The 15,160-nt window shown below is 40.5% G+C and overlaps 1 protein-coding gene across 1 annotated transcript in view; it reads right to left on the bottom strand.

Annotated features, from left to right (window-relative positions):
- Positions 1-3,681: 3,681 nt before the first annotated feature.
- Positions 3,682-15,160, bottom strand: part of med30 (mediator complex subunit 30) — a 41,618-nt gene continuing 30,139 nt past the window's right edge. The window contains exon 5 of the mRNA XM_062435974.1: positions 3,682-4,640. Within this exon, the coding sequence (XP_062291958.1) occupies positions 4,545-4,640 (96 nt within the window). The 3' untranslated portion in view covers positions 3,682-4,544. The remainder of the gene's footprint in view (positions 4,641-15,160) is intronic.

The following is a 15,160-nucleotide window of genomic DNA, read 5'->3' as shown; positions in this document are numbered from 1 at the left end:
TTAAGATGCTATTTTGGCAACAAACTAATTGAAAGACCTTTCACTGATGATTAATATAAAAGTTTTCTCTAGCCACATTTACCTCGTGATTATACAGCAACAGGAAAAACGTAGCTTTGTGACAATTTTGTGTCATTAATTTCTGCAGTAACAATAAGTCTGATTGCTTCTATGGCTCCTTTGATAATGTGCGGATTCATTCATTTCCAAAACCATTCAGCACAAAGTCATGAACAAGCCGCATTTGCACAAATTGTAGGTCTATTTATTTAAATATTAATTAATTCATTCAAAATGAACAATGGCTGTGCTATATTTGAGATAGGTTTAAAATGTCAGGGTGTATTTTCCCCAACACGGTGTGAGCTACAGTAATAGTCTTAATAAAAGGTGAAGCTGAAAGGTAAACCGGGCAGTGGAGGATGAGATCATTTCAATGCTCACACAGTTTGCAGCATCGTCACTGGATGTGCAGGATGAGTGCAGGCAGCGTAAAAAGATGTGACTGGATAGAGCCGACTAGGATGTGTCACACAGCTGAATTAAAGGATCTACTATTTTAAATTGTGTATAAATTAAGCTGCTTTAGTGGCTTACCAGTGATCACTTCCTTTCTATTGATTGGTGTAGTGGTGAATACAGGGGCGGACTTCACTGGGGCCCCAGACTGCTATAAATGTATTATGATATTAAGATATGAAACATACAAAATTATATTACTATTCTAACTTATTATACCCCAAAATGACTAATAAAACTCCACCAAAATAACTTTTAAAAAGATTACTGTCAATGTGAGACCCCACTAACTCCCCCAGCACTGCTACCGCACATCTCTCGACTCACATGTTGGTAAAGACGCATAAAACGCCTCGAGGTAACACAACATCAAACTGTGAAACGGCGTCATCACAGAGCACATTTCAAAAGAAAGAAAATACAAAGAGGCGAAGTAAAGCAAATCGTTGTAAAAACTCACAAAGTTAATCCGCTTTTCAGTTGCTCCCGCTCAAAACTACTGGCAGCGACCCTCTCCCCTCCCCTCCCCTCCCCTCCCCTCCCCACAAAACCCCTCATGAAAACAGACAAAGAGAAAGATGATAATATAAGAAGATGCTGCAATCATGGAGGTGGAAAAGTCAACTAGCAGCCTGTAAGAAAGGAAAACTGTTTGGAAATAGGAAGACAGTGTGGAGTGATGGAAGAAGTATATAGAAATACCTCATTATACTTCACAAGTCCTGCATTTAAAGTTTTACTTGTGTTATGTTGTATGCTTCCTTATTATAAAAACAGATACATTACCTTATAAGCAACATCTGAAGGTTAATTTTAACTACCTGATATACTGCTGGCTAGTTTCATCTATAATAATGCTTCATATTTTACCTCAATTTAGTAAATAAATGTAGTTTTTTTCCGCCACCAGCTGCTTCAGTGAGTTTATGTCACAGAGGCTGAAGAAAAACGTGGTAAATGACTACAGTTTTACAAATCATCAACCTCCTTAATATCATACGGTGAAAAGTAACCAAATAAATTCACTTAAGTGTTATCCTTACAGTTAATGAGGTGCATTTACTTTACTTTAATATTTCCATTTTATGTGACTGTTCATTTCTCCTCCACTTCTACTAGGATGATTAAAGTTGCTTCTGTTTCAGAGGGAGAAACACTGTTATTTATCATTCAGCTACATTTATCTGGCAGCTTGTTACATATTAAGATTTTACACACTAAAAAATATGATCAACAAATAAAATATGATTCATTATTAGAGATTAAACTGTCCAGCAGTTTATAAAGCAGCTAAAATGAGCTCCAACTTGAACAGATGTTAAATTAATGTAAATAAATTGGAGTGATAATACTTCCGCATTTTTACCTCAGTATATTTTTGAACTTTTAAAAGACTTTGTTTAATGTGTTATTAATCCATCCATCCATCCATCTTCTTTCCGCTTATCCGGGGTCGGGTCGCGGGGGCAGCAGCCTAAGCAGGGAAACCCAGACTTCCCTCTCCCCAGCCACTTCGTCCAGCTCTTCCCGGGGGATCCCGAGGCGTTCCCAGGCCAGCCGAGAGACATAGTCTCTCCAGCGTGTCCTGGGTCTTCCCCGGGGTCTCCTACCGGTGGGACGTGCCCTGAACACCTCACCCGGGAGGCGTCCGGGAGGCATCCTAACTAGATGCCCGAGCCACCTCATCTGGCTCTTCTCAACGCGGAGGAGCAGCGGGTCTACTCCGAGCTCCTCCCGGATGGCCGAGCTTCTCACCCTATCTCTAAGGGAGAGCCCAGCCACCCTACGGAGGAAGCTCATTTCGGCCGCTTGTACCCGCGATCTCGTTCTTTCGGTCACTACCCAAAGCTCATGACCATAGGTGAGGGTAGGAACGAAGATCGACTGGTAAATCGAGAGCTTCGCCTTTCGGCTCAGCTCTCTCTTCACCACGACGGATCTGTGCAGAGCCCGCATTACTGCAGACGCTGCACCGATCCGCCTGTCGATCTCCCGCTCCATCCTTCCCTCACTCGTGAACAAGATCCCGAGGTACTTGAACTCCTCCACTTGGGGCAGGATCTCATCCCCGACCCGAAGGGTGCACTCCACCCTTTTCCGGCTGAGGACCATGGACTCCGATTTGGAGGTGCTGATTTTCATCCCGGCCGCTTCACACTCGGCGGCGAACCGATCCAGTGAGAGTTGGAGGTCACGGTCTGATGAAGCCAACAGGACCACATCATCTGCAAAAAGCAGTGACCCAATCCTGAGGTCACCAAACCGGAACCCCTCAACGCCCTGGCTGCGCCTAGAAATCCTGTCCATAAAAATTATGAACAGGATCGGTGACAAAGGGCAGCCCTGGCGGAGTCCAACCCCCACCGGAAACGAGTCCGACTTACTACCAGCTATGCGGACCAAGCTCTGACACCGGTTGTACAGGGAACGGACGGCCTGTATCAGGGGGTCCGATACCCCGTACTCCCGGAGAACCCCCCACAGGACCCCCCGAGGGACACGGTCGAATGCCTTTTCCAAGTCCACAAAGCACATGTGGACTGGTTGGGCAGTTGGGTTGGGTTAGTTTAAAAGTTTTGAGTGGACTACTTTTTCTATCACTGCCAATACCAATTAGAAAAAGGGTGAATATAAGGTGCAAATGAGGCCCCATCACTGAGTTTGCATAGAGAAGCCAAATCACTATATGCACCCTTCTGTTAATATAGATTTAAGCTATAAATTCAATTTTGGCATCAAATAGTTGTATAATTGATTCAGACAACTTAGTTTCCTATTATTATTCATCTTTTAACATCAAATTAAATTATTAATTTATTTAATTATTATTATTAAATGAAAGAGTACGGTCTAGACCTGCTGTATGTGAAAAGTGCCTTGAGATAACTTTTTGTTCTTTTTTCTGCATTTTGAATTTTAGATGTTAAACTTCAACAGCGAACATCGTAATTTCTACTTTGTGCGGCTCTGAGTGTCGTAAAACAGCGACGTCACACTCTCCTCTTAACTTAAAGTCGGTGTAGGAAGCTTCATAGCGAATTCTCCTGTTCTGCTCTGAGGTAGCACCGCGGTTAACTTTCAACGTGATCCATAAACACGAGCCACATACACGACCGATGGACTGATGAAAAAATGGGGAAAAAATGACAGCACAAAGCAGCGTTGACTTTTTTGTTCTTTTTAAGAAATCACAGTAAGATTTATACCGTAGATCAGCAGAATCTTTAACAAGGCATCGTAATGACATGTCAAGTCCAATCATAGCAGAGAGTATTGATGAATTTACATTAAAAATAAAACCAATAAAAAAAAGAAAAAGCAGAAGCAATATAATAGAAATAAGACTCCGGATTTGGCCACAGTGTATGTCTTTCTTATTAAAGTTCAGAGGAAGCATACATTTTGGACTTCAGACAACTCTAATACTATGAAATAGTAACAGATGTACGGAATATGAGGATTAAATAGAATATATCAATGAGTTTCTACAGGCCTAAACCCTAAACCGAGGCTAGTACCTACAAATAGATAAAACAATATATCAATTCTTCAGATGAATTTAAAAGTCTTAATGCTGATTGAAATGTAGATTATCGAGGTAGACAGACTATTCTCTGCCATCGCCCGCAATGATGTCACCTGCACCCCTCCCGTCCCTGTTCTTCAGTGGGCTGCTCACCTCTCTGCGGTGTCGAGCCCTTACTATCTTCATTTGTCCACTCTCCTTTTATTCTTCTGTCGTTTCACTACACCATCTCCTTCTTCTTTCTTCTTCAGGAAATGAGTTGATATTGCCAAAGCCCCCATTTCTTCTGTAAAGTGCAGCCTCAAACAGTCTGAGGTACCCTGTCACACACGTTCCAGTTAACGACCATACCTTCCTGTCCATTATGTGTAGTGAATGTGTGTGTGTGTGTGTGTGTGTGTGTGTGTGTGTGTGTGTGTGTGTGTGTGTGTGTGTGTGTGTGTGTGTGTGTGTGTGTGTGTGTGTGTGTGTTTTATATATATGTTTGAGTGACTGTGGTTCAGCTCCTGACGGCCAGCATGGAGTTGATCTCCCAGATGAGGTTGCGGAGTTGGTCCATGATCTGCTTCAGCTGCTGATTCTTCTGCTTCAGTTTCTGCAGGAAAAATGACAGAAACCACAAAATATAAATTCCTTAAAAATCTAACAAATATTTATCTGCTGAAACAATTACACTGCAGGGTTTTCTTTTTTCTTTTTTTTAATTTAGGTTGCACATGGCACTGGTGTTGAAAAACAGCTGCTGCACTGAACTACGCATTTTTCCCACCAGCGTCATGCTATCTTCACAGCATAAAATTCACACTTCCCACCACACATTCTTGTGAAATATAATTTACTTAACCATATTTCAACAGATTCCAGATGTACGCTCTGTGCTAATGACTTTGCTGTTTTGCTGCTGGCATGAGAAAATGAACAAGGAGGGTTTTTTTGCACAGCAGGATTTCCTGTGAGAAAGATGCCTCGGATTCTCTTCCTCAAACCGAGTCCAAGTCACACAAAGGACAATAACTGCTGTATTCGACCAAAACACACTCTCATTATTATCATTATTATTATTATAGTTACTTTTTAATGTGTGAGGGTTTTCATGCTTAAGCAATGTTTAAAAAACACACTTCAAAGACAGATGGAAGGGCTGTAAATATTATTGTCATTATTGATTACTCTGTCATTTGTCTTGATTAAATCATTTATTGTTTGGGGTACACACAGTTTCAGGGGAGGTTCGGTGAATAAGGTGAATAAATATAGTATTTATCAAAAGGAGCTCACATCAAGTAGATTAAATGTGTGTGATTTGGTTTAAGAGATAGTTCAGAGGTAGTAGTAATAGTAGTTTTGGAGGAATTTTATTGTTTTTCCCATTTTCTCTCAGAAATTACAAATTAACTACATTTTTTTCTAACCCCAAGAAACAACCACAAATATCTTGTTTTACACAACCAAAGATATTCAGTTTACTATCATAGAAAACTAAAGAAACCAGAAAAGCTCCACATTTAAGATGCTGGAGGAGGAGAATTTTAGTGTTTCATTCTTTAAAAATGACTCAAATCAATTAATCCATTCAGCCACCATTGATCTAATATATTATACAGTTTTCTTAATGTCAGAAATTCATAATACCAGAGGAAATGATGAATTTTTCCCGCACTAACAAGTATTGTCTGTGTAGTCAATGCTTAATTATGTAGCTTATTCCTCTGAGCCACAGATCTCCATTGTTGTCCAAAATATTATTTAAAACGCATAAAAGAGCCACAGTGTTGCTCTACTGCACCGAGGAACACGTTTCTTAATTATGAACAAGAGGCGCTGTAGTTTCCTCTGAATAAATCCCACATACACTGATGTAAATACTCACTTAATACACCAAAATGTATATAGATTTGCAGCCAATTTACTCTTGAATAACATTCACTAATAGCTACTATGCAGAGCTGTTTTAGCACATTTCTAAACCTTTCCTTAGGAGATGAAAGTGTATATTTATGACTCAGAATATTTAAGACAGAGTACAGAAGGCAGAAAGTATTAAGAGCCAGACTAACATGTTGGGTTTGGTCTTTTTGTTTGATTTGTCGACACTAAGAAACACCAGACTTATACTCTAACAGTATGTAAAGGGTTTGAATGGGACATAGATTAGTAAAACTTTTAAAGCCACATTTCACTTCAGGTAATTCTTTCTTTTTTTCTCAAATACAATAGTCAAAGTTTTCCCACCTGCCTGCTAACCTCTCCCTTAAATACCGCGCACTTCAGAGTTGACTTCATCAATCGCGGCCTCCGCGTCTCCGCTAATCACTAAACTAACACATCTGGCCGGATTCAGGGGTGCACACAGGTAACATCACAGAGAAGCAAACAACCCAATCTCCCTGTCAGTCACTCGGGGGCTTTGAGCGCTGATTGCCTCTGAATGCGCTTACCCAGATCTCTAAGTCAACAGCTGCCGCGGACTGAAGTACCTCATTGCCCGAGCTTTTATACATAAATAAATAATGGTCCTGAGCTGCTGCTGCTGCTGCTGCTGCTGGATAGTCAGAATAAATACAATAAAAACAGGTACAGCTGCCAAATCAGTGCCACCTTTGAACAGTAAAACATCTACGTTTGGTGGTTCGGGCAAATTTTAGCAACAGCAGTACATCACAGCAACTTGCTTCTTTTCTTCTTGATAGATAGCAAGAAAGCAAAAGAGATAGAGAGAGAGAAAAGAGGAGAGCTCCTTCACTCAGGAGCTACTGTATCTGCAGTGCAGTGAAATCTATTAAGATTAAATCCATCTCACTCTCTCGGTAACACTCCTTTAGCCATGACTAATTACCAGCCATTTTTGCAGTGCAGATAACACCTTGAGCAATCGATTTCACACAGCTCTCTTAATATCAACTGTTTAGCTGATTGTCCTTGAAGATATTTCAGAGTGGAACATTTGGAAGTCGTCCAGTCTCCCTTTCTCGCTCTCTTTTTCTCTCTCTCTCTCTCTCTCTGGGGGGGCTCTCACTGCTTCTCGTGCTCTCTCACTCCTTCTTTCTCCCTTGTATCTCCCTCTTTATATCTTTCTATCTCTCTCTCTTCTGACTTTCACTTTGAATCAGAGCGTGTGTGTGTGTGTGTGTGTGTGTGTGTGTGTGTGTGTGTGTGTGTGCGTGCATCACATGAGATATGCCTCATTACACTGACGAGCGAGTCTTGAAATAACTTGGTCATTTACTGTGTTATTAATGAGATGATACCCTAAGCCTTTGTAATTTCAGCTAAACACTTTTTAAACACAGAATACGACACTGAACCGCTTTTAAACAGCAATGATTTTCTTTTTTTTTTTGGTGCTTGAAGATTTTTTCAAAAAGAGAAAACCCACAGTTATGTTTTTCATCTCAGTTTTGGAGCGTAAACGGACAGATTTGGCTTCAAAGAACAAAAAAATCTGTTACTTCTGAATCCAGATTCTTCTGCAAAAAAAATCCAGTCTGGGCTTTCTTTGAAATCAGACATGAAATTTCACATTTTTCACAGTGGAAATAAGACTTCGGAGGCAGCGGAGCCTTCACAGCACCTTCATTATAAAACTCTGGGCTGCCATATCTTGATATATGAATAACAAGACTGCTATTTTATCACCGAGATGATTCCACAACCTCAGGGAGATATAATTCCTTTCATAAGCTCATAATTAGCGTAACTCTAATCCTTCACACCTATAATATGATGTTTGTAAAAAAAAAAGAAGAAAAAAAAGAGGGGTTTACTACTGAGAACAAAGCAGAGGAGAGAGGAGCTCTGAACTGTTTTCTTCTATAAGGATTTGCGAGGCTCTCTCACACACATATAAAAACACCTCTTCAGGAATCCTGCAGATGCTCCACCTCATTTCTTGGCCTGCCACTCAACGACCGAGTCCCACAATAATGTTTTGATGCCTTTTCAATCCGCAGTAGGCCCCTTCTGACACGCTCCGACACTGCATCAGCCTCGGCAGGGTGGCCAGTCAACAATTCATGAAAGTAAACAAGGAAGCGCTGTCTGAGATCCTGTCTCCGAAGGCCTCCTGCAGACTGGCAGACTGCCTACCTGCTTCACATAACCTGGAAATGCTGGCAGACGTCGGCGGGATTGGCGGAGGGGAGAGAAAGTGGAAAAGCACAGTGACCCGAGGTGGAATGAAATGGAGAATGGCACGCACACAGGAGACGCGGAGCGAGCGGAAAAATGTGTGTGCGCTTGTGTGTATGCGAGTGTCTGAGAGTTGCTTCTGGACAAGTGTTTATTTGTGTGAACTTGGAAATGTGTTTTTGTGCGTGGGTGTAGAGCTCGAAGGTGTCGCTGCATGTAGAATTTTGCTTGTTTATTTACTTTAGATGAGAGTTAGATGAGAAAGTCAGTACCACTCTCATGCCTGTACGGTATGTAGCTTAGCAAAAACAATGGACACAGCTCGGGGGAAACAGCTCGCCTTTTTTTTGTCCAACAGTAACAAAATCTGCCAATTAAACAAGTACATCTCATTAATTAAAAGACCAATGTGTACCATTTAGTGTCAGCTAGAGGTGAGAATGCAGATTGAAGCCATTGACTGTATATAAAGATGGACATCATGTCATTTTATGTAGTTCTTATCACACTGATGTTTGTCGAAGTGCTCATTTTTCTGATAAGTTTACTTTTAATGAGTTATTTGATTATATAAAAAGGGGGCGTGACTCTACTGCACAGACTCTGGCTCCAAATGACATCACACAAGCAAGATGGCAACTCCCGGAAAGGAGATAGGTTGGCTTCAGTTTTGCATAGCTATGGGTAGTGGAGACATGTTGTCCATATACAGTCAATAATTGTAGCCAACACGAAAAAACATTATACCCTCTCTAGAGCCAGTGTTTAGTTTGTCCATTCTGGGCTACTGTAGAAACATGGCAGTGCCACATAGCGGGATCCATGGAAGAGGACTAGCTTCCTATGTATATTTAAAGGGCTCATTTTGAGGGGACAAAAACATGTGATTCTTACATGTGAATATTATATTTCTTTTCTACCAATAGATCTCCCTAAATCTTACACAATGGCCCTTTAAAATGACATATGATGCTTAAAAGAACATGACAAGTTATGGTTTTACAGGGGTTTATGTGTGGTATTTTTTGGTCAGGTGGAGTGACTGCCCGTCTGGTCGTTACCATGAGGAATCAAGCAAAGACGCCAGGAAGTCAATGCTCCAGAACAAAAAAATATTCCTGCTCGTAGCCACCGCATAAAAACACAAATTATCATTTTGACACCTTGGTTTTTTTAATGGATTAGAAAAATGAGGAGCTGGTAAATAGATTTTGGACAAAGCCACTTGATCTTTTCTCCCAGTTTTGACTTTTGATGCTAAGCTTATGTAACCGTTTACTAGTTGCAGTTTCATATTTTAGTTTAAGACAAGTGATACCTATCTTTTAATCTAACTCTCAGGAAGAAAAGCAAAAGGGCATATTTCTAAATATGCCAAACTGTTCCTGTAATATTAGGACGGCCATATAAATCAACTGTGTCCAACAACAGGAAGCCCTCAGGTGCTCTTATGGCACATCTGGACAAAGCACAGGCCGGGGTGAGATCTGCTTTTCAAACGCACATAGACAGTCTTGTTACAAGTCACATGGACTCATAAGTAGTTTGTTTATTGGACAGAGTTTTGGAAACCTGTCATCACGAGAGATTAAACACTTTTGGCAACGTGGAGTCAAAAACAAATCCGATTCCAGTCCCTGTAAGCTAAAGTATGACGGATATGTCAAGAGTTCCTGTCCCTGCTGTAATTTACCTCTTCTTCATATCCACTGAATAAAAAAAAAATTTAAAAAAGTTGAATATGAACAGAGTGGAAAACTGGAGTCACACTGCAGTTTGACCTAAATTCATCTTGTCGTAGCAGGTTTTCCAAAGCTTGTGAAACTGCGGGTTACCAGGTGTCGTTTAATTTAATTTTTTATTCTTTTACTATAGTTTAAATAAATCAGCACAAGTTGATCTTAATTGAGCCCCATAGATGTATGCTTCTACATTTAGTCTTTTAAAAGATGTCTTAAAGTCTGTTAATAGTCCAAAAATCTACAAGATTACCATTTTCACTTTTTTTTACTAAGTAGCAGCAACATTAAGTGTAAAAGTCTCAATTTGTCCTTTGACTTCTGCTCTTCCTTAAAGAAAAAGATCCTATATATTTTATAGCCGAAGAGATACAGACCTGTGACTCATTAGTATGTGCAGCTTTTATCCTGACAGCATCTGACGCCGTGATGACCATCAGCTTTAACTATCAGTTTGGATCTCAGTGATAAAATACCAGAGATTCCACAAAGATGGGTTATACGTATCTGAGAAATGATTAGATGTACAAGGGGAGGACAGTGGCTCCGTCATTAGCCAAAGCCTTTAAAAAAAAAAAAGAAGAACAACTGGAAAAGGGACAAAGAGCTCTTTGCTACCAGGACAGAAGACAACTTGTTTAAATGACACGGATGAAGGGTTGTGTTACTCCATCTCTTCTCCTCTCCTTCTCTGCTTCTCCCTGTCTGACGCTCTCAGATTCCCTTCATCATGCTCCCTTTCTCTCCTACTCGTCCAAATCAGATCAAAGACGCTGTCCTCAGTATAAGGGTGAAAGACAGATGTGAAAAAGGAGGAGGAAGAAAAAAAAAAGCAGCTGAATTTTTCATCGAAAAAAATCACTTTATTAAAATTCTGCTCCACTGAAACTTTGCCACGAGAGAGAGAGAGGCTCTAACTAACTACTGTATCTCCGTGTATAATGTCAAGATGGATATCTGACTCAGGCCACCAAAAAGACGACCCCCCCCCCCCCAACCCCCTGACCTGAAATCCATTAGTAACAAAATGTATTCACACACTCACATCTTCGGCCCTTTGAATATCGCTTTCAATTAAAAGTGAACAGATTTCTACAATGCCAATACATCACTGCTCAGTTGCTCTCATCAGATGCAACAAACCAGTACAACATAGTAATCTGTTAACACTTGGGATTTGTCAAAATGTAGGCCATCACATTAAAAGAAAAAAAAAAAGCAGGGTGTCTTCAGGCTTATCAAGCTTGATAATTGGCATCTCTATATTAATTAATTCTGTTGCATTATCTCCATATTAAAGCCGATTGGGGAGTTTTTTTTTATCCATTAGACATTATAGAAAAATCAAGCTAATCTTGTAATTATATTATTATATGAATAAGATGAGGTATTCATCTGCTTTTTAGCCATTTAGCCTGTTTCATCTACGATTAAAAACATGACCACCACGCTCTCTGAGCACATTAAGAACCCGAGCGTTGTTTTTTTGATGAGTGGCTTTGAGATAATGGCTGGGAAGAAATGACTTATATTAAAATATACACGCACACACACGAGAAGAGGAGGAGGAGGGGAGAGGAGGAATATAGCAAGTGGAGCAAAAACGTGCCTTCACTCAGGATTCCTCTGCTAATCCGTCCTGTCGCTGGCGACTCAAATCGCAGCTTTGACACCGACGGATCTGGCTGGGAATTACAAGTATAAGTGTCTGTGAGTGAAGAGAAGGGATTAGGGAGATGGAGGAGGAGTACAGAGGAGAGGACAAGAGAGGGGAGAACAAGAAAGAGGAGAGGAAGAGGAAGAGGAAGAGGAGAGGACAGGAGAGGAGAAGAGAGTAGTGGAGAGGAGAGGAAGAAGAAAGGGGGAAGAAGTAGAAGAGGAGAGTGGAAGAAGGAAGAGGAAAGGAAGAAGAGGAGAGGAGGGGAAATGAGTGAAGAGGAGAGCGGAAGATGGAAGAGGAAAGGAAGAAGAGGAGAGGAAAGAAGCGAAGAGGAGAGCAGAAGATAGAAGAGTAAAGGAAGAAGAGGAGAAGGAGAGGAGGGGAAAGAAGAGGAGAGCGGAAGATGGAAGAGAAGAGGAGAGAAATGAAGAGGAGAGTGGAAGATGGAAAATGAGAGGAGAGGAAGAGGAAAGAGGGAGGAAAGGAGAGGAGGGGAAAGCAGTGGAGAGGAGAGGGGAGAGAGTAAAGGAGAGGAAAGAAGGAGGAAAATGAGAGGAGAGGACAAGAAGAGAGAAGAGAGAAAGAAGAAAAGGAAAGCAGAGGATGGAAGAGGAGAAGAGAGGAAGAAGAGAAGAGGAGGAAGAGGAAAGGAGAGAAGGGGAGGAAAGAGGAAGAAAGGTTGTGTTTCAGCATTTAAAAAAACTGCTATGACTTATTTTTTTGCTGCACCTGAATTTTAACATTTTTTCAATTTTTTTAGCATCAAAGCTCTTGAGATATTTCACCATAGAAACATCAAAGTACTGCTGAAACACAAAGTAATTGAGCTAACTGTACTGCCAGCTTGTTAATGCTATAAGTAACTATGTGGTGGTTAGGGCTGGGCAATAAATCAATATTATATCGATATTGTGATATTTTATAGATATCGTCTTAGATTTTAAATATCGTAATATCGTGATATGGAATAAGTGTCTTTTCCTGCTTTTAAAGGCTGCATTACAGTAAAAATATAATTTTCCGAGCTTAGCAGACTGTTCTATTATCTGCCTTTATCCACTTAGTCATTATATCCACATAACTGATGATTATTCATCAAAAAGCACCAATAGTCATTCCTACAATATTGTCAAAATATCGATATTGAGGTATTTGGTCAAAAATATAGTGATATTTGTTTCTGCCCATATCGCCCAGCCCTAGTAGTGGTGTGTTCCCAAATTTGAAAAAGTTATAGCAGGCATTGTGAGCCAATCAGGACGGCAATGTTTTACTTATGTGTATTATAACCAGCAATATCAGCCTGAAGAGGCTAAACTAGAAATAGAACGAACAAAAAAAAGGGCAGGCCACGTAAGGTCAGTATCACCACCGATGGGAATGATGGAAATTGAAAACTACATTTAGATTTCAGTGAAGAAAAACAGTTTTTGTCTTTTGATGCAAAACCAGCTCAGCTCCTCAGACAGTTTGATGATGTTTCCTTGGCAGAAGTCAAATATAATTAAATGTTCAGGTTTATATTGAGTGTGACAAAAACTTGGAGAGGAGCCTCAGCTATGTGGAAAGGTGCTTTTTTTTTTTCCAGAAACCAGCGATCTCCTAAATTATGCAAAATGAAAAATGTCCTCCAGGAAATGCAACTCCCTGTTTGGCAGAAGAATCAGGACACACTGTTTTTAGTAAGGAGCTTGTCTACAGTAGAAGCTGAGAGAATCTGTATGCGATAAACTAACCTGAGAAACTAATGTACACCTGCACACAAAGGCCTTCGATTGGTCTTCTAGTCTTCTAGTTTCCTTCAAAAATCCGAAACCAACCAGCCCCTCTAAAGCACACTGATTAACACACTACATCTTGTTTGATTAATCTGTACACAAACTCAAGTCTAAAAACCTACCCTTTTTGTTTCCTTTAGAGCCACACTTGAAGTTTCTCCCCCATTTACCATTTTTTATGCTAAGCTAAACTAACCATCTCCAGGCTGTAGTAATTTGTAGCTGTAACCTTGGACTGGACAGTAGTGATGGACATTTTGCATTTTCTTTTACAAAACGATTAAGCAAAAACAGGATTGAAAGATTAACCTTTAATGAAAAACCTTATAAGTTGCAGCCCTGTTAATGTAACACTGTATTCTGGAAGTTTCTGAAGTCCAGGAGCACAGACCCAAAGTCAAACCTGCTTCTACCTAATAAATTAGTAAGTTGGAAGCAAGATTTGTTGACACTAATTACACCAATTTTACAATGTCCAGTAACATCTAATGCTATTAATTCACTTCATTTTAAATTGATTAATACATTAGATTTTAAATGTCAGTGTTTTTTTGCTCCCAGGTTGCACTTGATGTTGTGCATGTGTACTAAAAATGTTCCACCAAAGTGAGATGTCAGTTGAGGCAAAACACATTGCCCACTTAAGAGGAAACTTGTAAAAAGCACAAGTGAGTTGGGGGTGAGTAAGCTGCTTACTGCTCCGCGCCCTATCTGGGGAACCCTGTGACACTAAGTGGACCCTGGTTTACCATCTGACAGTATACCCACAGGGAGTCGGGCCAAGCGGCTTTAATTTGCCTGACATCAGTTCTTTTTTTTTTTAAAAGCCCTTAATTGACTTTATAAACTTTATGGCTTTTTCTCAATGGGAAGGTTTAAGTGCCAGTGTGCTCTGTGTTTGGCATGGGCATTCCCAGGGGAACGAAGCCCTTTAAAGGGATTTTGAAGGCAGATAAAAGCCTTCTCTTCCAGGGGTGGCAGAAATACAATAGTCATGTTGTCATCCTTGCATACACCTACCAACGGGGTTCTTCCAATACCTCCTCAGCATTGAGGTGGAAAGCCTGCAGTGTCAGCCGACTGTTGCAGAACGGTTGCAATCGATTTAGCCTTTTAGAAGTATCTGGGGCTAGGCGCCCCCTCACTCCCTCCTAAGCACTTGAGTCTCTGCCAGGTAGCCCCATCGATTGGGCTTTCCTTTGTGATTTGGTTCCCAGTGATAATAAATGAGGGGCAAGAAGGTTGGAGTGCTGTTGCTTTAAAACCAATGATGGGCAGCCAACCAAGTGACTTAACCATCAGCAAAATTGCACATCAGAGTAAAATCCAGGGTACACAGCTATGTTTACTGGGTACGGGCTTAGTGACACGCTAAAGAAAATGTCTATTTCACAGCAGAAATCCTATTATATTAATCACCCTCATTTATCTGTTTTTCAGGGCTAAGCACATTGCACACAATATTTTGCCTGAGTACATATCTAAGTTCATACTTAGTTCAGGGGTGCAAAAGTGTTAATTCGTATACAGCAGCAGATAAGCCGCAGCAGCTTGGGAAATGATAAGCATAATGAAATTTAAATCGCACATTTCTGGGTCTCATAATAAAAGCACCGACAAGCAGTCACCAAGGTCCCAGGAAGCTGCGTGTCAAAAAGGTGACACCAATGTGGAAGTGACGTACACATGTATTATCTCTAATAGCCAGCAGGGGGCGAAATAAAAGTCAGATTCTATGGAAGTCAATGAGAAAATGACACTTCTTCTCACTTGATTCATTAACTCAGTAAACTGTTTCTTAATGAGTTTA

This window comes from Scomber scombrus, chromosome 16 (genome assembly GCF_963691925.1).
Source record: "Scomber scombrus chromosome 16, fScoSco1.1, whole genome shotgun sequence".
Taxonomy (NCBI): Eukaryota; Metazoa; Chordata; class Actinopteri; order Scombriformes; family Scombridae; genus Scomber; species Scomber scombrus.
This window is presented reverse-complemented; position numbering and strand designations above follow the sequence as displayed.